Here is a 27,390-nt window from a genome sequence, read left to right as displayed (position 1 = left end):
ATATCTGAACTAAAGTATCAACCTCACAGGACTTGAGAAAACAACACAAAGGAGCAGAAAATGGTCTTCTACTTTCTATTGTAATTGGGTACAGCTGCTGAAGTGCTATCTCCCCATTATTCCTCCTTTGTTGCTTCAATAAAGGGAATCAAGACCAAGATGTCAGGAAGGGAAACCTCATTTGCAACCCTGGAGGTGGAGCCAGGCTCACAATGGAGCTATCCTTTAAACAATGTGTGTGAAGGTGTGTGAAGTGCTTTATCTTAACTCAAAATCACTTGCATGTGACAGGAATGCCAGTGTCCTCTGTGTGATACTGAGTAGAAACCAACAGGACACTGATACCGACGCTTCTCGGTGAGAATGGGGTCACTGGGAACTTTCCCGGCGGCGAGCCTATTGTGATTTGTTGTCTTGAAAAAAAAAAAAAAAAAGCAGCTGAAGGCCAGACCTGAGTCCGACTTTGTTCTTTTGGACTCCCCCAACGCTCACATTTTGTGCACTCAGTGTAATAAACAGCCTTCTGACGGACGGACGGTGCTGTGAAGGCTAAAACCATCACACGGGATATAAACCACGCTTCTTCGCCAGATTACAAGTTTGGAGCAGTTACTCAGAATGGTGAAATGTCCATTTTGGTCTCATATAATACTTTTCTGTGACAGCCAGGAAGCATTGAAAGGGAAATTGTCCTGCTTTCTATAATTTAAATAAGTGTAGCAACCTAGTAAATACAATGAATCCTTAACCTTTTATCCTTCAGGTAACCACATATGATAACCTGCACATTTTTTCCAAACTGATAATGCTGATTTTTATGACAGTTAAAGAGTTAAGACACAGTTTGAAGGGATCAAACAGTTACTGTGGAAAATAATCAATCGAAGCCTCAATGCAACATGATAAATATAAGTAGTCTCAGTGAGATCAAACTGAACAGAAAATATCTGCTTCTGACTAAAATAGGCCAGTCTGACTGGAGATCTAGTTAAAGCCTGGGTCATCAAACAACCTATAAAATCTGTACAAGGTTATAGACCTATGGTATAAGATCATATCACCTCTGAAATTAATATGCAAAATGGTTCTGGCCGTTGCAAAGCAGATCATTCCAGCAAAAATGAAGGATGGCCCTCAATCATCAAAATCGTGTCCTTTCACTGCTTCAGCAGCTTCAAAGTTCTTTCCAGGGTCAATCACATTCATCCTTTCACACACTCACACACACACACACACACACACACACACACACACACACACACACACACACACACACAAGTGTTGAAGGCTGCTTTGCGAGGTTGACTGTCTTGCCACAGGGGAAACTTTGACGTGTGCACGAGTGGAGATGGGAGTTGAAGAGATATGATGGACGAAAACAACCTGAACCAAAACCACAAGTAGAAACTGCAGTCAGAGAGTTTTGACGCAGTTGTTTTACTTGGAGTTATTTCAGTGTTTTCTAAAATACCCTCATATATATGTTCAAAACCACTACATTAACTTCTCAAAGGAGCTTTGAAAGATTGCTACGTGAGTGGCGTGCCCCGAGGAAACTAATCACACACACAACTGTGCGTAGCAGAAACTACTGTAACCCTTTTGTCTTGTAGTCTCACATGTCACATTAGGCATGACTGCCTCAAAGCAAAAGAAAAAAACCAGGGTCAAGAATGTAAAAGTGATGCATGTTCTCCTTGAGTGAGCATCGGCATCTCTGCGTACTGTAACTTCCTCCTATAGTTTTGTGGCTTGGTCAAGCAGTCAGAAAAGACTCACGGCGACCTTTCTTCATAGTGCTCCTGTTTCAGAAAGGTTTTGTGTTTTTATGCTTAAAAATAAAAAGAGTGTTCACTTACGCTTCTCTACTAGCATTACATACGTGCAGTAGCAGCATTTCAGAAAACTCGTGTTTTCACCCGTTTCATCAGAGACAGAGCTTTTCTTCTTTTTTAAAAGTTCCCCTTTGGAATTCCTTTTCAAGAAGTTGCACTTCCTGAGCAACATTGCCATGTAAATACACCACAAAACACAATGAAAGTTTTCCGTTTTCACTTCTAAACATTGACGTCTAAATTTGGCCTAAATTCTGGGCAAACATGTTGAAAGGTGAATTACTTGGACTCCAAGGTGAAGAGTGATTTCTCTCTCAATTGTCCCCCAATCAAACGTATATTACAAGAGACATTGTTCTCCGCTGTTGACATCAGAACAGTTGCTGAACGGCAACAGCATCTTCCAAGAAAATACTTAAACAAAATAATCAAATGATCGAATGAAAACCAAAAATATGGTTCCATGGTTTCTCTCAGACGTGGGAACTGAAGTTTCAGGCGGTCTGAGATCAGCCTGTACCAGCTCTGCAACTTTCCCTTCTTACGTCAGATGTGGTCACCAACCAAGGGAGGGTCCGGTGGTTTAGCACGCAGACTGGAACATTATAGACGAGCAGACTTTCCACTGAAAACCGACCGAGAATCATGAGCAGAGCAGACATGGTCTCACCAGCTGATTAAGACTAGACGGATCAAATTAGTCAAACACTTCATCCCTCTATGTGTTCATGTAAAAAAAAAAAAAAGAGTATTTCAAATGGCTGTATATAAAGACATATTTGATGATTTATAATCACAGCTGTTTCCGCTTCCAGCAGAATTTATGAACTCTTCATTGCTTTCAAGCCAAACAACAAAACAGCTGTTGGGCTTTAAAGAGTGAAACTGAGGCCAGCTCGGAAAAAAAAAACTCACATAACATTGTTCACAGCTTGTTTTCTTTATTTTTTTTTTTCACCAAATGGACTGAATTCCTTTTTTGTATATTCATCACATCCACTTAAACAAATACCCATCACTCAACCTTGTGTTTTTCTCTCTGCAACATGAATAAGTCCACCATAATTCACCGTAATTCACACAGTAGAGAGGATGTGTTGTGTAATCATGTGTTGTTGAACTGGTTGGAAGCTCATTGTCCTTGGTTTCACATCTCTGATGATTGTTTAGTGAAAATCCATGAAAATACCTCAAAAAATTGCTGCCAACGACACTTTGATGGGACCATGAAAAAAAGATACAGTAACGGTTACTGAAGTTTAGGTGGATTTGTTTCTCGCCACTTTCTGTCCTGTTCGCCCAGCTGACTGTTAGCATTAGCGTTTCCTTAAGCTGCTCTTACATCTGAAAGGATTCTGTCGGTATTTTATTAAACTCCTATCCTGAATGTTCATCTTCCACTTCAAAGTTTGGTGGTTCGATTCCCTTATCTCACCTTGTCCAAGTGTCCCTGAGCAAGACACTGAACCTCAAGTTGATCCTGAAGGAGGTCGAACACGTTGTCTTTGCTATCTGAGAGCCTGTTTGTGCAACAAGGTTTTCAAATGAAAGTGCTTTGGGAATTTAAGTGACAATGATGCCCAGAGCCACTGAAAATGCAGCTTTTTGAAAACGACTCTCGACGTGGAAATGCTCTCACTCCTTATCGGTGAAAATGAGCCATTGCAATATTTGGAAAACGCTCTCACTTCGTGTATGTGGAAATGAAGAAAACATTTACACATGCTGTTTCAGTGCATGTGTCTTGCTAATATTTATAGCATATTTTTTTGTGTGTGATTTTATTCAGAAAAGAAACAACAGCACCCTCTAGTGGCCCTGTATAAAACTACATAGTTTTTGGGGTTTCTGGCATTGCTGTGTAAACAGACATCATTTTCGAAACAAAAACGCTAAAAAATAAGAAGCATTTTTTTGCTTGAAACATTGTCATGTACACATCACCTGAGTGTCTGAATGTGTGAATGTGTGAAAATGACAACGTTTTATAAAACTGAAGTCTATTCATCATTTATACACAAACTTACTGCTGTTGGCTTATTGGTTGCTTATTCCAGCAGCGTTGTTGTTTCATCTCAAGGTTTTCCATTGAGGAATCAGTTTCGTTTAAGAACCGGAATATCCAGACAACAGATCATCCTCCTCACACTAAGTTATGCAATGTCATGTAATCTCCATCAGTCAGTCTGACATGTAACAGGAACACTTTAATAACACGGTAATCTTCACATTTTCGAGACAGGTCTGGACAATTTAACTAAAGCAAACGCCAGTTCTCCCAAGGAACTTGTTCCTTTTAATCAGCAGTGGTGATTAATGCGATTTCACCTTGTTTTTCAACCAACCTGTTGAACACTGGTGATCGAACCAAATCCTCAAAATGTACCAAGACCTTGTCTAAGTGAGGAGGCCGTCTTATTTTACTGTGATAAAAATGTCTCTGTGAAGCTTGTAAATACTCACTCATTTGTAAAATTGTCAAAATGCCAAACAGTGAAAATAGAAATTTGCTGTGTTGCTCCTCAAATCTCACTCGTGGTGAAATATAACAGAGAGGCTGGCTATGTGTATCTATGGAGCCCACGTTTTGCTGTTTCAGTGCTTCACAGCTGCAGCTGTCCCTGACTGAATTTCTGAAAGTATTCTGTGGTGGAGAGTTAAAAAGTTAAAAAGCCTCGGGCTTAAAAATGAAACAACAACGACACTGTCTGTAGCTGTCATTTTTACTTACAACCACTTTGTGGTGTGGATGTCCTTCAGAGTGACAAAAAGATCCGCTGGTGCTCTGTACAGTACACCAAATATATAAATCTATTTAATGGGCTGGAAATTATTTTATGGCCGAGAAAATATTGTGGTTTAGATGAAGAAAGTTGCTTGGTTTAGCTCCAAGCAAAAAGCTTTAATATGCGCATTAAAGAATCATAAACTTAAAATAACAGTCTGAATTACTGTTGTCCGAAAGGCAGTCGTGACTCATATGAAGCATTCTGCAGGAATTCAAGTGAAAAAAAAAAAAACTTGTTGAGTTGGCCTCTCATCATGACTGAGCACAAATATTTTTCAATAATGTCGGCGTCTGAAGAACTGAAGACTTGATTGGCCTCAGCAGGAACATGAAAGTGTTTCTCAAGAGTCTGAAGATGTTCGATCTCTGCCAGCCGCATCAGAGGAGAAAGCACGGCGATGGCGTGCGCCGCCGTGCAGCCCAGACTTTCGGTGCAGGAATTCTTGGGATTTGCATGAGAAGAGGCTGGAAGCTGCAACAGAACCAGCTGTTTTTTGTTTCCTGGACTGAAGGCTGTGTGTGTGTGTGTGTGTGTGTGTGTGTGTGTGTGTGTGTGTCTGAGCGTGAGCATATGAGACCAGGAGTTAAAGACAGGCCTCCTTGTGTCTTGTTTTGCAAGGGTGTGCGCAAGTAAAACAGAGGGACAAAGGGATCAGTGTGGGACAGGACTCTGACGGCAGCACACCAACAAAGACGGGGCGACAGTAACCTGAAAAATGTCCAATCACCGGCCTCGTGTTAAACTGGCATTCAGGGAAAAGTCATGAAGCTCATGGGCTCCGCAGAGGAACTGTTGACTCAGCGGCTTGATGACGTGTGAGGTGAGAGAAGAGTGTGTATCGAAGGCAGCCATTCATTTTAGTCATGGGACGAGCAACTCTGATCATTTTTTTGAAACGTCTTTCTACCAGAAAACCAAACATTTTTATAATAGACGAGTATGTGTGTTAGCTCAACAGCTGATCACAGGAATGATGTACTGTTGGTCACTAAATTAAGTTTATTCAATTGAGTAATCAGCAAGTATTATTTATATTCTCCTCATTAAATTGCATTTAGCATTTGAGTGATTTTAAAACGCTCCTCCTCGGAGATATCTTTAAAAAGTTGCATTTTCAGTGGCTCCGAGCACTGCTGTCATGTCCTCTTTATAGTTTAGATGAGTTGTGATTGGGCCAAGTTTTTCTTTTTTTTTTCCTCACATGTTGCATCTGCAGCTCCAGAAGGGGAACAGCTTGTGGACTTTGCAGATTTTTTTTTTTTTTTTGCATTTCTTTCTTGATTTGTGTGCTCAAACCATCTGCCCTTTGTCCATTGTTTGAATATATGTCCAACAAAACATTACTTTCAATTTTATTTTACTTCCCAGGCCTTGAGTGTGAAATTCCATCCCACGTTATGTAACAGTGCGCTGATAAAGAATCCTTGAGTTGCTGTCTTTCTGTTTTCCAGCTGTGTATAACTCTTCCTTTCCAAGATCTTTGCCTGCACGTCGATAGTTTGTCTCGGCTGTTTCATTTACAAGCATCGGTTTAAAAATATATCTGCTTTCAAGAAAAGACGTTATACTGATTTGTGCACGACTGCTGATAATTGTGCGTGTAATGGAGTTCTTGAAGTTTAAGATAAAGGACTTTATCATTGACTCATTCACTTCTCACATGTCAACCCCCGTTTCAGCCGAACTTGACCATATATGGCTGAATTATTGCTAGTCTGGGCAGTTTTAGCAATTTGATGTGAATAGCAATCAGGTTCAAATGTGGTTAAAATAACTTTTCACCTTTATCACCTGAGAAACATCTTCTGGCCTATAGTTGCTTGATACCTATGCGTTGTGTAGAGAGATTTGAGTTTGGTATGGTGTTTCATATTAGTTATTGTCAACTCAACTGAATTTGGGGGGAAAAAAACATGCTGAAGACTTGCTACGTGTCTGAAAAGGAGTGGATAAATTACAATAATATATAATATACATTATAAAGTCAGACAATAATCAAATCACCAAAACAATGAAATTATTCACAAGATATTATCTATGTAATCCAAATGAGACATAATACATAATACCAGTATGTTCATATTGGTGCACACATCATTCAAGATATGAAAACTATTTACAGATGTTGTTACTTTACAAAAAGGTGAATCCCTATTTATGGCTACTATCAACCCAGTTCGCCTAATTACAACAAAGCTCAACACACCAGTACAGCTGTTTATAAACAGTGCATTGATGCATATTTTTGGTCTTCGTGTCTTCCTTAACCTGGACATCCCCTCGGCTTCATTCAAACTGCTCTCTTGGCCCTGTTTGTTGCATACTGACTTGCAGAATTAATAGGTCTGCACGGTTCTGTAAATAAGGGAGGGTCCTCTGCTGTTTCCAGGTCACTGAATAAATCTTGCTCTTTTGTCAGATGGATCTCCTCTTCCTCCGGAGCCTCCCTCACAACCAGCTGGGACCTCAAGAGGTTTACTGAACCCAAGATGCATGCATACTAAGTTTAAACAAACAAACAAGCAAAAAAAATCAGCTTGTCTGACTGTTAATATCGCAGTCATAGTTGAGCATAATGTGTTTGATCACAAACTACTGTACTTCTTTAGGAATACGAAAGTGGTGACATGCCAGGCTGACGCAGCTTCTGAATTTTAGTTTATTGGTTTCCGATCACGGCTCCGCCTCGCATGACGACAGCTCGCCGCGCCACGCCGCGCTCCTCTGGGTGAATTACTCATGTCAGATTGAAGCGTCTCGCCAGGGTGGAAGCGGTGACACTCCTCCAGCCGCCCTGCTTACGTGACTGAACCGTGCTGAGGCACGTGGGAGGTACAGCTGTTTCTCAGACACCTGACTCTTCAGGTGTGCCCATTAGGTAAAACCTGGAAGTGAGAAGGAAGAAAACAAACGTGTTATTGTAGTGAGAACCTGATATCGGTTCCTTCAAAAGAAAAGGAGAAAAAATCCCTCAACATTCCAGTGGCGACCAGGTTTCTTCCAGATGAAACTTTTCAGGAAGGAATTTAGCAAGAAGGTGATTTACCTAAAAAAAAAAAAAAAAAAAAAGGCATGCTCATATTGAAAATGCTGTTGCAGTCCTAAAACTCTGCCACACATTGCTGGCTTTTTGACTGCCTCTGAGCAGGAATCTGCCACTTACAACTTTAATTGTGTGTTAAAGTTGCACTAATCAAAAATAATTACAAGTGTAATGAGAAAGGGCGAAGTCATGTAAAGCGTGTGAGCTCCCTCGGGCCGATTTGCTTCTTAAGGTGCAATCCGCTGTGGTTTTGTGGTCTGCACACTTGACTTTCATCGCCCTTGTTTCCAGCTGCTGTGGGCTCTTGCTTTTAGTCAAAAAATTCTCATAAACCCACTGCACCCCACAGCCTTGGAGAGAAAGAGAGGGAAGGTGATTAAATAGTATTTGCACACGTGGATGTATTTAGCAGCTAAAGAGAACGTCTGGGTCCCAAAACAAAGTTGAGAAGATTTTCAATAAATGACCATTTCAAATGTTGGTATCATGCAACATACACTTCTTCAGTTCTGCCATCAGGGCTGCATGTTCGAGGGAAGAATTCACACTTTTCATTACATTACATTGTCAGAATATTGATGATCTTTTAGTTTCAAGGTCCGACCTTCTCCAGGGGGAGAGGAGACTTCCAATCTTATCATTATCTGCAGCTGCACTGTTGTGAAAATCAGTCCTTGTTCACTTCAGGCTATCAGGGCGAGAAGTTTAAGGCAGAATCAGACGACTCCTGGACAGCCTCAGATCAGGTTGTGTTTCGTGACTCGTCTCATGTTGCGAGATTCTGAATAAAATTCTCTTAAACTCTTCAACCTTCGACTTGAAAAGCATATGGTGAAGTTTCACATTAAAATGAACAGATGATAGAATCTGTTTCATGCAACAACCACAGGCTCCAACAACAAATATCAAATACTAAAATCCATGGAACAACATTGTGTGCAGAGACTCCGGAGGAGAATATGCACAGTTTCAGAGAAAAAAAACTTTAAAAAATGGCTCACATAACTGATTGAAGTCTGACTTGTTTTTCGTATGCCTAAATCAGAGGTGTCAAACATAAGGTCCGTGGGACATAAGAGGCCCACAAGAGGCTCTAATCCGGACTGACAAACCACAGATGAAATTCTTTTCTTGTCTTCAGAAACCATTGCTGTTGGATCTGGAGTGTTCCAGGAGCTTCATGACTCTCTTAAGTTAAATAATTAAACCCTGCAACGTCCATGAAATGTCACTGTGACCAAACAGAGTCGTCCTCTGTGGCTCCGTCCCATCCCGCATCTCCTTCATCATGGCTGCAAAGCACGCTTCATGCACGCCAGTGATTGACCGACACAGTGAACACTGCGTTTGAGGCGGCGAGCCATAAAAGCTTTAGCTCCCTTCAACCAGATGAAACATGCTGCAGGAAATTTACTGAAACTATATATTGAATATACTGGGACTGGTGTTAATCATCCAAAACGGATCAGAAAATTATCACCTTCCTGAAGGCGATACTGTTGTGACAGCAGAGTCATTTGGATAAGTGAGCACTATGTAATTGAAAAACTCATGTGTTTTAAATAAAGCAGCGCTTTTGTGGACACAGCTGTTTCTGTTTTTTCAAGCAAAATGTCAGCCAAAAAACTCAGGAGCAGTTGACATATTGGCAAGAAGGCCTTAAATTTAGAGACACTCAGGCACCACGGGCCTTTCTGTGCCACACAGATCCCCCACTGTTTCAGGCAAAAAAGAAACACACACACACACACACACACGCAGGGAGAGTGTGTGGGTAGGCGTATCATTTCTCTTCCTTCCTTCTGCACTGCGAGTGAACAGTCGGCTTATTTTAGACACTTGAAAATATCCACATGAAAAAAAAAAAAAAAGGCCCAGCGGTTGACCCTGAGTGAGACGTGGCTTCTGGGACGGTTCGCTTTTTTCTTCTCTCTCTCTTTTTCTTTTGTGAATTGTGGTCAGTGTAACATAAACCTGCGAAGCCTCTGCTGGCTCCCTGTGTGAAGGCAAACTGACACAGCATCAACCGAGTGAAAAAGAAAACTTGAGTTTAATCCTGGTTGGAGCTGTGTTCCTCCCCAAGCTTCAACATTGCCCTGTGCTCCATTTCCATGATCTGCTCATGAACATTCTAGTTCTGCAACACATCAAACAACTCCTGACTTTCCACAAACAGTACAACACACGTCATGTGTGAAGCGAACAGACTGCCGTAAAACTCGAAGCACCACCACCGTAGCATGTCAAATCCTGATCATGTGAAGCTTTCTAAGTCACTTTTTACGACTGATCCCATTCTATGGCTTCATGTTCGAAGCACATCCGCTGCCTGTGCTCAGACTAACCTACTTACACAAGCAGGAAGCTGGTTGTTTTACAGTATTAGGCTGAAAAGACAAACAACAGCTGGACAGCGTTCATTCAATATGCTCTGTGTTTGCGGTTCCCCTTCAGCAAAGAAGACAAGGAAGAAAGATTTGACTTCTTTTCGTGCAGAGAGCAGAGGCGTTCGCGAAAAGCACTGAGTCAGAGTTTAAAAGCGTCCACGTTGCCTCCGATGATCCGAAAAATGACCTGTGCCCATATCACGAAATGCCAAGGCCGCTTTATGAACCGTTACACAGAACAGCCAGGCTGCCAAGCTAGATAAAATATACACAGACCCCGCAGTAGTTGGTGTTCGCGCCTGGTTTGAATCTGGCCTCTGTGCATTTCTCCCCACTTTCCCTGTGAAGGAATGGTGACCTATTCAGGCTGCCCCCCCTCCAGGGACCCTAAACTGCATGAAGCTGTAAAGAAGATGGATGGATTGTTTGGGGCACACTCTGGACCGGGCTGCACACGCTCGCCGCGACAACAAGGAGGACTATACACTTGCTTCTGTTCCCAAATCTGATTTAACCCCCGTTTAAACAGACGGCACCTCTCGGCAGTGTGTGCACAGGCTAATCTGCAGCCATCTAACAGACAAAAACAAAAGCAAACAGAGCCCAATGGCGGCGATCGAGAGGGCGGTCCCCCCATTCAGGCTGACCGCTCTTCATGCAAATACACTTTAATGTGTGCTGGATTTACTCTTGCAACATATGAAAACCAGCAAAGCGGAGAACACAGACATGCATGCATGGCCGAGGGCTTTCCTCCTGGGAGGTAACTTTACAGTCCAAAGAAGATCAAATATTTGATGGGTGGAACAACGTGATCATGTTTTTTGCAATCAGTGATCTTGCAGATTAGCACAAATTCATGTTGATCTTGAAGAGTGACTGCCTCAGTTTGTGGAAAGCATCTGGATTTATGAAAGACAGCTGTCAGAAATCCTCCTTCAGCTGCAACCAGATGATTTGAGGCCTACGAAAATGCATTAAGTCAAAGAGATAAGTTCAGGCTGAAAACTACTCATAAACACAGCTAAACTGCACAAAAACCCAGAAACTGGTCCAACAGTAATGCTGCTTATCTCTCTCATTAAAAAACAAGTTGTTTGAATCATTTAAGCTGCATTTCTCATTTTACCTTCTGCACTGTTTAAAGCCATTTTTAGTAATTGTAGCTGCTTTGGTTATTTGCATGTGCATTCATAATAATAATACATTTTATTTGCAATCTACTTTACATTTCAGTCACCTCAAAAAGTGATTCAAAGCAGGAGAACAGTAAATGCAAATGAAATGTTAATTTAACAACTCTGTAGCAGAGGAGTACAGGTAACTGTCCGGCAGCCACACTCCAGCTAGTCGGATCACCAGTCAGCCACAACAAGCATGTCTTTGCAGAATGGATGCGGCCAGTGAAATCTGGAGAAAACCGTCAAAGCCACAGGAACAGCATACAAACATACAAACATCTTTGTATTTTCATGTTACAAGATATGGTCCCATGGATTTTATTTCCCATGAATGATGGACTGGCGACCCATCCAGTTTCCATCTAGTCATAACAGACATGAAGCAATAAGTTGAGTTTGTTTTGTTCTTTTGCTAAGAGGAGAGTGAGCAGAGTTCGCAGCTGGAATCTCTTCCTTTATTTCATCAGCTCTCCACAGACACATGACACCACAGACCGAGCACATACGACAGGGAAGGTATGGAGACAAGACAATCTGACAACCTGTTGACTCCCATAGACTGTGATAGAAAGAGGAAGAAGGAAGATGAAGAGCCTCACCCTATCACTCCAAGCAAAGAAAACGTTCACAAAACCTGCCCCAAAGTTTTCAGACCGCATAACAATAATGAAATATAAATGTTCAAAACTTTAAGCATGAAGCAATAACAAATAAAAAACTCACATCTGCTTCCTATAACAAACACTGTGACAGTTGTCTGCGCTCTCCAGATCATCCACTAAATCAGCAGCTCTTCGTGTGTTTGGTTCTCACAATGCTGCAGCTTTGAAACCAAACAGTTCTGTTCAGAAGCTTGTAAAACGTTTTCTCATCTCACGGATGAGTTTCTCCTTCATCACAGTTAGATGTCAACCAATATGAAGCTATTCATTACTATCAATTTTATTTCATTACTATTATTACTATTATTACTGATATCAACTTAGTTCAATTTTAATTCAGTTTTATAATTACTGGTAGATCAATATGTTGACATCTGGGCTATTCTGTCCCAATACAGGACCGATTTCAAGGCAGGAGTTCTCACTGGGGTTTTTTCAGAAAAGTGGTGAATAAACTGGGGCAGATTGTGAGCATGATGATGCAGGGAATGCTGGGAATTCATTTTCCAACAGTTAACGTGTGAAGCCAACGATTTTCTGCAAAGAACAAACCGTATCATCACCTACAGAAACTAGCACTCATGTTCTCCCTTCGCCCATGCTTGAACACTCACGGTACTTTTGTCAATATTTCACTTCAAAACACATGGAAATACTAATTTCTTCTTGGCTGATAAACTTAGTAGGTCAATCTAATGAAAGAGGCCTCTTTTTTTTTACTCCTATAAGTACGAGAGAGAGATCATTAATGTTAGAGAGAAAGCTTCATCAAGGATACTATTTGTCATGTTGATGCACAAATGCATTAGCTTTTCAAGGTATTTACACCTTTCTTACTTCCCAATTAGTAAATAAAGGCTCCGTAAGATCCCAACAGGAGTCACAGCAGAAGGTTAAAACAACACACAGCAAACAGAAGGAAAGCATCTGCCACATTTGACACAAAACACACAGGACACTTAAAATAAAGGAGAGTAAAGAGTAGAGGAGGATTAAACAGGCAACAGACTGAGCCTCTGAAGTTTGGTGGTGAGATGGCTGCAAATAAAGTGAAATGAGCGGCAGGTTCTGGTATGAGTGATCCAAACAGTGACAGAAACTGCTCTCCCAAACTCATGAACTGCAAAAGTGAAGGCAAATAACCACAAGCACTTTGGATGATTGCCCCAAAAAAAAAAAAGAAAAAAGAAAAAAAAAAAAGATACGTGCCAGTAAATATTCAGGTTTGGATTCAAAGGGAATATTTCTAGTTGCACATGCCTGTCAATCATAGGACAATGAAGTTATGTTGACACAATGAAACGACTGCTGTCAGCATTTTTTCTTTTCTTTTTTCTCAAAAACGTGCCTGAGATTTACAGAAACAAGCCTCCCAAAGTACTAAAACCTAAATATACGGCGTGTTTATGCATCTGGAAAGGACTGGATCCTCCTGGCAGCTTGCCCGGCATGTTTATCACTTTTCCATCAGGGCAGAGCAGGAAGGACAAACTCAGCTCAGCCCAGCGCGCCCCCTAGTGGACAAGAACACCTCGCGCTCGACACGTGAGTTTTATAACTAATTCCTGCAGGTGTTTTTCCTCACACACTTCTTTGAATTCATTTCAGGGATTGTATTCGGTTACAAAAGTGTTATGTAAGACTTCCCCTCTTATGCAACACTTAATTATCATCTGTGAAAAATAGAAATTGTTTTGAGCAACCAGTGGAATTTCTTTTCATTTTTTTTTTTCTTTCAAGAGAATGAAGTTTTCTTACTCAAGGCTTTCTACTTGTGCGCGCACCAGATCAGTTTGTATGATTACAGTGCTTCTTCACTGAAGCTTAAAGGGCAGTTTTTGGAACCACTAACTTATTTTTAAAGGGTCATGAAACCCTGAAGCATGCTTGATGCCGACGACACTCAGTGTGACTTTAGTGGTTTAGGCTCATAAGTTCTTTAGAAGTTTCATGCATTAAGCAATTTAAACGCCTTCTTTCACAGTTGACTAAATCAGCAAAATGGTTATTGAAACCTATGTTTTATTGGTTCTATTTTTTTCTCAATATTGTGATATATGGTGTCTTCACGCGTTGTGACTGCAGACAAATATATGAGCAATCTAAATCATGTTTGCTTTTATTGCCATATTGTAACACGAGGAGGTCTGAATGCAGTTCAATCTTCTGACCCACAAGCCACAAAACGTTCTGCATTTGTTTAATCCCTCGTTTTATCACCAATAATTTAGAGTACGTGACTTGTTCTCTAAACAATATAAAGCTGATTACTTCAGCAGGGGTAACTTAATAAAATGGGTCAAAGACTTCAAATGCTGTGTGTATTAGTGATTCTGGTCTGGCAGCAGCAGAGAAAAGCCATTTGCTTTCCTGGCCGGTCTCTCAGTCCAGAATCTGCTGATTAGAGCAGCATGCGGCCCAACAGATGGAGAAGGAACCCAGTCTTTAAATGGCAGTGGTGGGGTTGTATTAGGAAGCCTTTTTTTCCGCTGAGGGGGGAGTTGGAGCACGTTCAGGGGTGAGGGTCACAGGTCACCAGGAGTCACAAGTGAAGTGAGTGACATTTACGTTGGGAGGTGCCCAACAGTAACCGTGCTGTGGTGATCTGGCAGATGTGTGAGAGTCACACCGATGCACACCGATTCTGTTATTAGTCGTCAGAAATAGACTTGTTTTGAATGCTTTGTAATGTAAACATATGATTCTCCAGTGTAGAATCAACAAATGGCATGCTATGTATGTGGTTGGTGTGTGTTTGTGTTTGTGCGTGTGTGTGTGTGTGTGTGTGTGTGTGTGTGTGTGTGTGTGTGTGTGTGTGTGTGTGTGTGAGAGAGAGAGAGAGAGAGAGAGAGAAAGGGAGATTTGATCAGATCAGATAAAAGGCATGTTTTGCTTACTTCCTTTACCACACACACACACACACACACACACACACACACACACACACACACACACACACACACACACACACACACACACACACACACACACACACAAACTCCTTGGCCAAGAACTTTGTTCCTGTTTACTCTGTGCACAGAAGAGTAACCGAGCTGCAGCTTTCTGCTCCATTGTATTTGATGCTCATACATCAAGCAGAGGGTGAAGAACAGGTAAATGCCACAACTGATCAGTTATTTACTTAAGAAATGTGACAATTCTGTGTAAGTACATTTTAGATATATAGGTAATCTGTTTTTAAGAACAGCTCACACTTAGAAGATATCAATAGCTACATGAAGTTTGTCAAATCTATTGAAAACACTTTTTTTCTAAACTTTAGATGTAAAACTGTTTTACATGTTTGCTTATACTACAGGAACTAAATGACGTGTTTATGTGCTGCAGCCTATAGATCACACATGAAACATGCAACAAAAAGAATGCTTTTTAAAATGCTTGAATGTTTAAGTCCTTTTTGTCAATATTGAGAACTTATTTTTTGTTATTTGCGCAATAATAAGCATTAAGAATGATATTGTTGAACCAAAAGGAACACTTGAAAATATATTGAAGCCAAAATAACTTGAACAAATAAGGACATTGATAAAATTATATAAATTATTGCCCTGTGATGAACTGTAAACCTGTCCAGGGCATACCCTGCCTTCAAACCACAAGTTATCTGGGATTGGCTCCAGCACCCCGTGGCCCTGAACAAGATGAGTGGTAACAGAAGATGAATTTATAAAACGACACCATCGTCTGAATAGAAGATGTGAATAAAAAGAAGTGAGTAGTTCTGCAGCCTCGGGTTGGCTGTTCCTGGGTGTGAGGGTCCGAAGAGAGGAAAAGTTACGTCACCTCTAGTTTTTTTCCTTGAAGATCTGAAATCACAAACAGACTTCTAATGGACCAGAATCAACTCATGATGAGCTTCAGTAACAATTCAATTCTTTACCACGACACTTACAGGAAGTCAGGGGAGAGAAAATGAGTCTTTGAGGTGTCTGATGTCTTCTGTTCAATCCGGAGCAGAGATGACTTGGAAGTCTCTAAGCTGAAGTTATGATCAAATGTAGCTTCCACGTTTTGGGCTGCGGAACTGACACCAAGGACAGGGAGCGTGATTTCTATGAGCTGAATGTCTTGGTGGGGAGCAATCAGACTAAATTCAGGATTACTGGAGATGCACAGATGAAGCTTTGTGGAGCTTCATGAAGCGCCGTCTTTAGTTTCTGAAACCACTAGATGGCACTCTTGGTTCTAAGATAGGGGCTGGAGGACTGGCAATGAGATGTGCTCTCAAACATTTCTTGAACAGACAGTACCATCTAGTAGCTTTAAGAAATAAAGACAGTGATTCTTGACGCTTCGTCTGAACATCACAAAGGATTCACTGTTGTTGATTTCAAAAAAATTGTGAAAACTGTTCCTTTTCTGTTTCTATTTCCTCAGATGGAAAAGTACGAGCAACTCCCGAATGATACATATTCGTGGGATGAGGAAGATCTCTCTGCTCCCTGCGAATTCATCGTGCCTGGATTCAATTCCCTGGGTCTGCTGATTGTCCACATGATTGTGTTTGTCATCAGCCTCATGGGCAACAGCGTAGTCGTGTATGTGGTGTGTAGCATGAGGAAAACCACCACAGAGGTCTACTTGTTGCACCTGGCGTTGGCAGACCTGCTCTTCTGTCTGACCCTCCCTTTCTGGGCCGTTGATGTTCACTATGGTTGGATCTTCGGCGGATTCTTGTGCAAGCTCCTCTCAGGCTTCCAGGAGGCGTCGGTGTACAGCGGCGTCTTCCTGCTGGCGTGCATCAGCGTGGACCGTTACTTCGCCATCGTGAGAGCCACTCGGGTCTCGTCCTTCCATCACCTGCAGGTGAGGGTGATCTGCGGCGTGGTGTGGCTGGTGGCCGTCGGGCTGTCCTTACCAGCGATGATTAAGAGGGAGAGCATGTACGACGACGACCTGGGTCAGTACATCTGCTATGACAACGTAACCGTCGAGAGCAGCAACCGCTGGAGGGTGAGCGTGCGCATCCTGCAGCACTCCGTGGGCTTCTTCCTGCCGTTGCTGGTGATGGCTGTGTGCTACGGCTGGACCGTGGCAACGCTCTTTCAGACACGCAATCAGCAAAAGCACAAGGCCATGTGCGTCATCCTGGCCGTAGTGTTGGCTTTCATCCTCTGCTGGCTGCCCTACAACGTCACCATCTTGATCGACACGCTCATGAGGGGAAAGTGGCTGAAAGTGAAACTGTGTGAGACCCAGTATGTGGTGGAGATGGTTCTGAACGTGACCAAGCTGGTGGCCTTCATGCACTGCGCAGTCAACCCGGTGCTGTACGCCTTCATTGGCGAGAAGTTTCGAAGGCAGCTGGCCTTGGCTCTTTCCAAATGTGGCCTCTGCCAGAGGTTTCAGGCAGCGAGCAGGAGGAGCAGCGCCGGGAGCGTCAGATCCAGGAACTCCTCGGTGTTGGTCTGATGGAGGAGCTCCGTCCACTCCAGCGGTGGTTGCTTTTATCAGTGTGAGTCAATGTTTATAACTGAAGGTACTGTAAGTAACTCCAGACATAAATTCAAGTTCCCACTGAGAAGCTAACCTTGAAACAACTGATAGCCTCCTCCCAGTACAGTATTTGATTTTTTAAAAAAGTAATGTTGAAATTATTTGGACAGAAAATTAGGCTGTCGGAATTTATCATATTAATTGCAATTAATTAATGCAGGGCTGTCAAAGATTTTTTTTTTTTAAATCACATTAATCGTGTAATTAGAGTTAGTGCTTTAGAGATTGGTTCAACTGATAATTTGGACTGATGAACAATTTGCGATATGGGCTGAAAACGGCTTCAAAATGCAAAACGACAGAATTTTAAACATGAAATTCAAAGCAATATAGCAGATTCAACAACCATGAACTTAACTGGTTTGCAAAATGTTTTTACTTTTCTTTAAATTTTCCTACTGTTGATAAACTGTTTTCTTTGATGATTTATTCACGAAAACATATCAATTGTTGTCTATTTTGTGTGTGTGTGTGTGTGTGTGCCTGTTTATTTCTGCTAGTTTGGCTTTTTTGTGCGTTTGGTGGATTCAGATTATGTTACCCTGAGTAAGTGGAAATTTTGTGATAACAATTACAAATGCATTGATGTATTTTCACTCTTGTTTTAATTTTGTTTTCAGGTTTACACAAGTAATGCATGAAAACTTGTCTTTCTGTGATCACTTATGGCCGTCTGAATTTGGGCTTTGTTTGATTGAAATGCTGCCAAAGTCAGTAATGACAAAAGAAATAAAAAGACAAAACCTGATATCGGTCCTCAAAAGGCTCCAGTCTGACCCACCGAGCCTCCAGGCAAATTTTAAAGATTTCAAAGAAGACAGATTTTTTTTTTAAAGAGATTTCTTTATAGAGAGAGGAACACAGCACAACACCTTGGCTGAGGTATCAGGGATGCTGCCATGAAAAGTAACTCACTACAACCAAACCAGCCCCAAAGCCACGCTGTCAGAGTGAGTTTGTAAAATGATCTAACATCAATAGGATTTTTTAAAAATATTTTTTGGATATTTCACTGTATTTTGTACCAGAAGATTTCAATAAACTGGCTTTGTTTTTTGTTTTTTTTTTAAGATTGTAACCCTTTTTCTGAAAATAAAGACTTTTTTTAATCACTTACACTCTGCACCACAAAACTGAAGTTTCAAATCAAAGTTTACTATGGCACTATTTCATCAATCTATAAGTTTCTCTATGTTTGCCCTGTAGTGAACTTCAGATGTGTCCAGGATGTGTTGCTCCTGTCATATAGTCAGCAGATGGGTGTAGCTGCTGCTTCCTGCTGCAGTTAGCGAGAAAAGATCATTTAAGAAATCGTGTCACCAGCGTAATCTTAACTGCTCAGATCACTGGTTAGATTGTTATTAGAGGCTGTTACCTTGCTTGACCTCATGTGGCTCCTCGACAATATGCAGTGACCACTGTGACAACCTTTAATGGTCACAACCACCTGGTAAAGGCAGAAATCGGTGTCTCTCACCTCTTCTGCCACTTTAATATCTGTTTATTTTAGGAGTGTTTGGGGGTTCAAAAATTTTTTATTCTAAATATCTACAGATTCACTGTTTTCAGCATTGTGTTCACATTTTTTCATTACTTTTGTAAGTTTAGTTTTAAAGTTGGTACATACCAGAAATTTAATTTATATGTGGTCAAGCCTTTTGGGAAAGTGCTTCAACAAGTTTTAAAACAGTTTTCAAAAAATGTGATCAAAATCTCAAACGGATATCCTCAAAAAAGTGTTTTCTCTTCTTGCAACACTGTCTTCACCACTGTCCTGCAAAAAAGAAAGAAAGACAATACGTCAGAAGCCTGACTGTCACCATTCAAATGTCGGCAAATTATTGCCTAGCCCTTTCCGTGTTGTTAATGTCGTTTAATGCATTGTCCTGTAGTATTTAAGATCTTGTTCTGTCGCGAATCTTGTGTCTATATTTGCAAAACATTGGGTTTTAAGCCCACTTAGAATAGTGTATATGTAGAGAAAATGACTTGCAATCAGATAATAACAGGCAGAAGTGATGAAACATCTATTGCAATCTCTCTGACCAGCAATTTTCATTCATGAAGCACTTATGTTGAAATGTGTGGTTCAACAAACGTGACGCTGCAGTTCATAATCAACACTGTGATCTTGAGCCGCGGTGTTTTTAAAACTGTCCTCGAATTTCTTTTTGCACGATTAACCCAATATATTAGTGAACACGACAGCATGTGACGGTAGTTTATTCAATATAAACCCACATTTGTTTTGACACCCAAATAACTAGTGCTGAGAAGATGAAGGTAGAATGTACCTTTAAAAGGAGATTGTGCATACATTTTCAGGCCTTCTGTACTATTTTGTCCCAGTAAGGCTCGATGGTAATAAGTATACTTTGGGGGAATAAAGGGGGCATCCTGGAAGGATCACCAGTTCATCTGGAGTACAAAATCCACATAGAAAAACTGTACAATCTTCATGCTGGAGATATTCCACTGACCCCCAACACCGCTGGACCTCAGAAATACAGTAGATTAATTCATGTTATGGATATACTCGTAATACCATATTAATAATGCTAGAATGATCCTGATCACATGAACTGATTCACCACATGATACAAACTAGAAAGAAAATAAGGTAATAGCCATTACCAATGTGGACCCTAATGATCCAGTTAATGTGGAAATTTCTCACACAGCTGGCAAATTTCATCTTGAAACTCTTTAGTGGACTGATTCTGGCCAATGGGCCATACATTTAATGCCCTGACCCCCCCCCCCCCCCCCCCCCCCCCCCCCCAAAAAAAAAAGGTAGAAAAACTTCCAATGTTTTCAACAGGATTTACTGCTGCTTCATGCTCAGAGCTCGAGCCATGTTTCTGTCTCTGCTGTTGATTTGTTCCTCTGTTAAATATCATTTCAACCTCTTCAGTTCACCAATGAACCTGCTCACTGTGGTTTTTTTTCAATGATTCACTGTTTATTTTTGAGAAACAAAAGTCACTATGTCGACAAGAAGATTCTGGGGGTATTCCCCTAACTTTTTAAATGATGCAGCTGATTAGATACTGGAAGCTGCATGAATCATCACAAATGCATTCTGGGAATCTGTCCAGGATCATGCACGTCATCAGTGCACTGTGCCCAATGGCTCATTACAAATAGCGGTGAGAAGAGATGACCAAAACACAACCTCGAGAAATGCTCGATACATCTTGTTTTAATCCAATAAAAAGAGGAAGTGGGGGGGATTTTATACCTTATGATCTTTTGAATTAATATTCACTTCCATATACATATTGGAAATGGTCAATCCAGTAAAATGTCCATTAGAGTAACAGCGCAACACTTTTAACTGACCCATTTCCAGGACATGAGTAAACAGTAGCAGCAGCAATATGTTGCAATAAAAAGTTAAAGAGAGTGTTTACTAGAAGTGAGGTTAAGGTTCTGAAGTAAACACTTCAGACTCCTTAAGCATACTAGGCACTGCAGTCATTTCTAATCCAAACATAAATTCCTCCATTGGACACTAACCGCTTGGAATCTTCAGGCCTCACTAGGACTCTTTAAAAACAACTTTGTTCTCCCCAAAGTTGATCAGTATCCTCAGTTTTTTGGATTCACCAAAAAGCATCAAGAACTTTACAAACATATTCAGAGTCTTTGGACCTGGTTGGATTTCTTCAAATCTTACCTGGTCTCTTTCATCAAAATCCAGGAACTTAAGGTTTTTACACCATCTTTGTACTTTCTGAGGCACACTTTTTTTTTCCTTAACTGAATCTAAACTAATCTAAACTTTCTAAAGACATCCTGCAGTGTATTCAGGATATCAGCTGAACTAGGCAACACAAGTTGCTCTAACGAATTGTTGAATTTTTTTTAATGTGGATGTTTGTGTTTGTTGTAACCTCATCTTACACATGGTTGTGCTCTTTGATTTTTTTTTCTTTCCTCATGCAATATGTTTTGAAGGCATATTTTGCAGTCAAATCCATGCTTGTGTTATGAAAAAACAGGAAATTTATCTTTATAATACACTTTAATGTGGTCTTTATTTATAGAATCAAATTATAGTTATTCCATGTTAAAACGTGTCCCACCCGTGATCATGGATTCTCTATGAGGGGCCCCTGCAGCTCCATTTGGCCCCTCAGGCCGCTCGCCGGGTATTTCCCGCCCTGCACTCACAGAAGTGGGCGGGGACGCGGCTGCGCTTAGGCGCGAGCTCCTATTACCATGGTAACAGCGTAGTCACAGCTCGTCTGTCGGCTCTCAGCACAAGCTAACCTTGTCGCGGATAAACTGCGCGAAAGTGCCCCGCTGATCGCTTGTGAGCCGCGGAGCAGGACGGATTATCATCGCAGCATTCAGGTAATCCCCGTGAGTCCCAACAGATGAGATCCCCGAGCCCCTGTTGCAGCTCGACACGGTAACGCTAGCGGTTCGAGCTACTGAGAAAACGATCAAGTTTGGATAATGGCTGAGCTGGAGCAGGCGACTTCCGATGATGCTCTCGAAATTAAAACCCCAGGCATCAACAACTGTTAGTTATCAGTGTAGTTGAAGTTAGCATTGAATGCGAGTTTGGATTATTTCTATTCATTTACAGATAGAGATTTTTTTTAAATAAAATAATTGACATGCTGAGATCATTTCACCTCATGAAGTTGACCTGTCGCTGACTTTAATTTTGAAAGGCGACCTCTCCAACCGGAAGTCATAATGGAATAGGCCACTCTAACTTTTCACGTTATCTTTAGTCACGTTTGTATGAGAAGTTAATTTGCTTCACGCGACACTCGTTGATTTCCTGGTGGATTTACTGAAACATGCGAACTGAATTCACGTGAGTCCGTGTTTGTTTGTCATCTGCTAACTGTTAGCTTAAACCGTTCGGCTCGTGACATCCGTGCTGCGCCATGAAGCGCTCCGGTTTGTTTACACTCCAGATTGTTGATGCTCCTGTTTTTTATCTGCTCGTTTCCCTTCAACTTTAGCATTTGTCCCATGACGGCCGATTTGTTGTGCAGTAGTTGCAAGAAGGGGGAAAAAAATGTTAAAACAAAACATATTAAATAGTAATAATCACACGAGACATTTGCATTGACAGCAATTTTGGTCATTGAATCAGGTGTAGTTCAGTGTATGCACCTGTTTGTTTACACTCATGTTTGTTTGTTTACACCCATTTCTGTTTACTTCGCTGTCTGTTCCACTTGTGTGGGTTAACCTGTTTCTTTGCACTTATGTTTGTATACATGCGCCAGTGTGTCTACACCTGTGTTTGTTTATGCTCCTCATTGTTTCCTGCAGGCTCGGACAGAGTGAGGATGTCCAACGACCTGGCCGGTGTGTGGGAGGTGGCTCTGAGCGACGGCGTCCACCGGATCGAGTTTGAACACGGCACGACCACGGGGAAGAGGGTCATCTACGTGGATGGCAAAGTACGCCTTCACGGTGTTCCCCTCTCCCTACGTGTGCGTGCACGTGTGTGTGTGCTCACCTGTAATGTGCGTGCAGGAGGTCCTCAGACGAGACTGGATGTTCAAACTGGTGGGGAAGGAGACGTTCACGGTGGGCGGCGCGGACACCAAGGCCACCATCAACATCGACGCGGTCAGCGGCTTCGCCTACGAGTACACCCTGGAGATCAATGGCAAGAGCCTGAAGAAGTACATGGAGAACAGGTCAAAGGTCACCAGCACCTGGGTGTTGAACCTGGACGGTACTGACTGCAGAGTGGTCCTGGGTGAGCCCTCGACACCATATCCTCCACTGATCATGTAGTTTTCATACTTATCACTGCCTCATACATTCAACATCCATGATTCAATCATTTTTAATCCTCAGTCTAATCAGTCGGGATTGATTTTGAATAGTTTGATTTATGCCCGTTCAGAACTACCCTGTGATATTACACCAGAGCTGAGGCTAAGCTCTTTAACTGCTTTTAAGCGCTGTGCCATCTTCGGGTTAGTTAATCCTTCTCACAGCTGATCAGGTGGCATGCAGAGGAACATGTGAAGGGCCAGAAGAGGCTCACTGCATGGGCAGAAATGGAGAGGGTGGAACCAGGTTTTAGTCTCCTCCATAAAACTAAACTGGACAAAGAATTCCACATTAAAATATTGGTTCAAATTCAGCTTAGAGCTACCAAAGTTTTCAGCTACTGACTTTGTAATGGGAAGTTCATGAGTTTAAAGATGCTCCTCAGATATTTCCTCCTCCACAAAGTGCTGATCTGTATCAACAGACAGCATTTCTCCCTGAGAAATATCAATATTTGAAGTGCAGAACAACAGTTAAAACAGAGTAGACAGAGATGTTGACTAAGATCTTTTCAGCAATCAGTCGTATTACTCGCATTTCCAACATGACACAAGACACAGCTAAGACAGGTTTTCTAAATTTAGGCAGGATTATAGCTGCTGTTTTACTTTTCAGACCTGTATGGAGTCACGGTTTAACACTCCGTAATACTTGTTATACTATTTCCATCATACTTTCAAACCATGTGGTTCTAAATGGTGTTTTTTTAAAGAAACAGTGAAAGATGCAGCCTCAACTACAAATAAATATCCAGTCAGTTTTAAACACATAGAGTGTATATTTGCCCTGTTGTTACAAGTCATTAAGAATAATCAAAGGCTTTCCTTTGCTGTGAATTTGCCGTGTCTAACTTGGAATGGTCTACTTATTGGCACAAACTGCAGAGACAAATGGACTCCTTTGAGAGAGTCTCATCTCCTGCTGCCTCCATCACTTTCTCTGCTATTGTTTTTGGTGACGTGACATCAAGATTAGATAATATCACACAACGGCTGAATCATCATATCAGCAGTTTAGAAATTACTCCCATTTTTAGTGAACAGACAATATCTTTATGTACAGATTATTTCCTGCTTGAGATACAAGACAGACAATAAAATAGAAAAATAAAACACAATACAAAGGGAACAAAACGTTGCATCTGTCAGACACCGATTATTACAGTGTTCTACATACTGAGTAATTGTAAAGGCTATACAGATCCACCACAAGTCTTATTGTATTTAGAGATATGTTTCATGTTTCGATTTAAAGTTTACATGTGCTAATATCACTATTTTGAATCAATTTCTGTGATCAGATCAGATCTGAGAGCCTGGCTTAACCTCTTCACTGCTGCTGTGTTTCAGAGAAAGACACGATGGACGTGTGGTGTAACGGAGAGAAGATCGAGACTGCAGTGAGTCTGTTTCCCTTTCGAGGATGCATCACTGTTTCCATGAAGCTGTGCATGAATAAAGTCTCTGTGAGCGTCCCGAATGCCACCGCTGAAAGCATCCCTCTCTCCCCTCAGGGGGAGTTTGTGGACGACGGCACGGAGACACATTTCACGCTTGGGGATCACAACTGCTGCGTGAAAGCTGTGAGCAGCGGGAAGCGGCGAGACGGGATCATCCACACGCTGCTGGTGGACGGCACCGAGATCGCAGAGTGTGTGGAGTGACTGCAGCCGGGGGTTTGTGTTCTGGCGGAGCCGGTTCCCATGGCCACACAGTGCAGAATACATCAGCCACAACGACGGGGAACGCTGACTGTGTGTCCGTGCAGCTGCTGAAGAAGCGTGGGCAGATCAGGGTTTTCTGAAAATGTCCACGCGAGAGAGAGAGAGAAAAAAAAAAACAACCCAAAAACCTTTTTAATATTTGATCAGAGAGCTGGTACTTTATACTGATCTGAATGGGACCAATCTCAGTAACTGTCAACAGCATTTAAAGTTTACATGAATGAGTACAGAGTCAAATGTGTTTAGGACAAAAATCCCTCTCATTACAAATAACAAATCACAAACTCACAGTAAAGAGTTCGTGCAGTTTTACTGTCTCTCATTTTGAGCGATAACGTCGTTTTTATACATTATTACTTTAATATCAAGAAACTATCACATTGTAGCGTGAAATGTAATATATTATCACATCTTGTCATGACATCTAAATGTGTATGTTGTAAAACTTTCCAACAAAAATCTTTTTTGAGGTAATTTTCTCATACATGTTTGGATTTGGCATTATAATATAGCGTGGGCATATAATTTCCCCCTATAAAACAAGTTTATTATGCTATAAAGCTTTCCCATATATCAAGCAATTTTATTGCAATATAACACAAAACATTAATCAATCAAAGTTCATTTAGCACTTTTCAGATTTAAAAAAAACAATACATAGTGCTTTAAAGCATTTAAAACATAAGACAAAAAGAAAGCATGAAGTAATCACACACTAACAATGGCAAAAGCCCATAAAAACCATTTTTTTCATGATATGGCTTTAAAATATAATATATGTTAAAGGGTCTGACATAAGAAAATTTAAAGTTAAACAACATAATAAATTATTGGCATATTTTCATAATACAATATGAAAAGTCTTTTTAAGTAATCTCTTAAAAAATCATAATGTAGAAAATCACATTTTACCAAGAAATATGATCAGTGCTTACTTTTACATGCAATTGTGTCAGAAATGTGTAAAAATCTATTGAGGTATCATGTGAAAATTCTATTTTATATTGAGAAACGCATTAGTTTTCCTTACACCCAGGAAATCTTCCTCACAGTAAACTGTTACATGCTCTGTTTTCTTAACATCCCTTGAGTGAAGTTATCTCTTCAAAAATGTACTACGTAAAATGTGACATTGTGAAAATTCTCAGAAACAAAATAGCATAAAATGGAACAAAAATAGTCTCTGAAAACCTGATTACTCACTTCATTCATGTAAATATTGATTATGTCAAAGTTTCCATATGTTCACATGCGAGTTTTCCCCAAAAGTGTTTACAAAATAAGATCGTACTGTAATCTGAAATGTCATTTAAGGCTAAACACAGACAATTGCATAACTTTCATGCAATCTTTTGTTGCACTATTTGAGCAGATGTGATGAACTCTATTTATGCTACAATGTAAAAAAATTTCACTTTCATATCAAAAACTTCCACCACAATATCTGTCATGAACTATGATTAAAAATAAGCATTTTGGAAGGTTTCCATTTTGAATCGGATGTCCTCCACTTGATGTCATATCACATTTAACAACACATTTTAGGTAATATGTGAAGATCATGTAAACATTTATGCTACAATATGAGTTTTGCTTCATATGCAGAAGCTTGTACCAGAAGAACATTAAATCTCTGCTCATAAATCATCATAATGTAAAATGTTCAAATCATCTCTTGATAATGAATCAACAGTAAGATCTGATAGCATTATCCCACTGAGGTATTACTTCACAAAATGAATAATATAAAGCCATGCACATTTATTTTGTAATGTTTTTAGATTTGAGTGACTCTAAAAAACAAAACTGGTTTGCTTTTATTTCAAATTTCAGTTTCATTACTTTTGTCCTCCAATTAAAAAAAACCCATCTTCTTTTATGAGACACTGTATTCTGGACTTTTGAAACCTATAAGCTAAGAAAACTGTCAGTTCATGTGTAAAAATCTTATTTATATTTTTTTTCTTTATAGTTATTTTCAGATGCACCTGTATTTATTCGCTCCATTTAAGCTTCATCATTTCTCCATAGCTTTAAATACCACTTCCATTTACATGACAGAACAGATCTGTGCTCACTCTTTATTTTCATGCACATCCACATGTAAAGTTTGCCAGATGTAAATTATAAATCGTGGTTGTCGTCTTTAGAGATCCACTGTGCCGAGTCTCTTATTTTTAAGGCTGATATTACAGAGTTTAGCCTATTTTTATGATTTAAAAAATGTCTGAGATATTTTATATAGAGGTGTTTGTTTTATATGGAGATCTGGTGAAATCCAGTGTGAATGTTTCCTGAGCGAACCTCAGCTGATGAGTGAAAGGCAGCTTAAGAGCGTTTTCTGTGTCAAAATGTTACTGGCAAATAATCACACTCATCTAACCTGCAGTTTCTAGCAGCCGAGAAAATGATACCTTCTTGTTACGTCTTTTCAAA

The 27,390-nt window shown here is 40.7% G+C and overlaps 2 protein-coding genes across 3 annotated transcripts; both read left to right on the top strand.

The window, feature by feature from the left end:
• Nucleotides 1-14,951: 14,951 nt before the first annotated feature.
• LOC115403126 (C-X-C chemokine receptor type 2-like) lies at nucleotides 14,952-18,454 on the top strand. The gene is made up of 2 exons (XM_030111930.1): nucleotides 14,952-15,010; nucleotides 16,296-18,454. The coding sequence occupies exons 1-2, from the start codon at nucleotides 14,978-14,980 to the stop codon at nucleotides 17,328-17,330; spliced, it is 1,068 nt and encodes a 355-aa protein (XP_029967790.1). The 5' UTR covers nucleotides 14,952-14,977; the 3' UTR covers nucleotides 17,331-18,454.
• Nucleotides 18,455-21,647: 3,193 nt separating this feature from the next.
• Nucleotides 21,648-25,266, top strand: LOC115403127 (fas apoptotic inhibitory molecule 1-like). 2 transcript variants are annotated; one of them, XM_030111932.1, is made up of 5 exons: nucleotides 21,648-21,773; nucleotides 22,716-22,846; nucleotides 22,923-23,151; nucleotides 24,581-24,630; nucleotides 24,745-25,266. In XM_030111932.1, exons 2-5 carry the CDS (start codon nucleotides 22,733-22,735, stop codon nucleotides 24,892-24,894), a joined length of 543 nt encoding a protein of 180 aa, XP_029967792.1. In that variant the 5' UTR covers nucleotides 21,648-21,773; nucleotides 22,716-22,732; the 3' UTR covers nucleotides 24,895-25,266. The 2 variants fall into 2 exon arrangements, with proteins under 2 accessions (XP_029967792.1, XP_029967791.1); XM_030111931.1 differs by lacking the exon at nucleotides 21,648-21,773 and adding an exon at nucleotides 22,152-22,248.
• The last annotated feature ends 2,124 nt before the right edge of the window (nucleotides 25,267-27,390 follow it).

This window comes from Salarias fasciatus, chromosome 16 (assembly GCF_902148845.1).
Source record: "Salarias fasciatus chromosome 16, fSalaFa1.1, whole genome shotgun sequence".
Classification (NCBI taxonomy): Eukaryota; Metazoa; Chordata; class Actinopteri; order Blenniiformes; family Blenniidae; genus Salarias; species Salarias fasciatus.
This window is presented reverse-complemented; position numbering and strand designations above follow the sequence as displayed.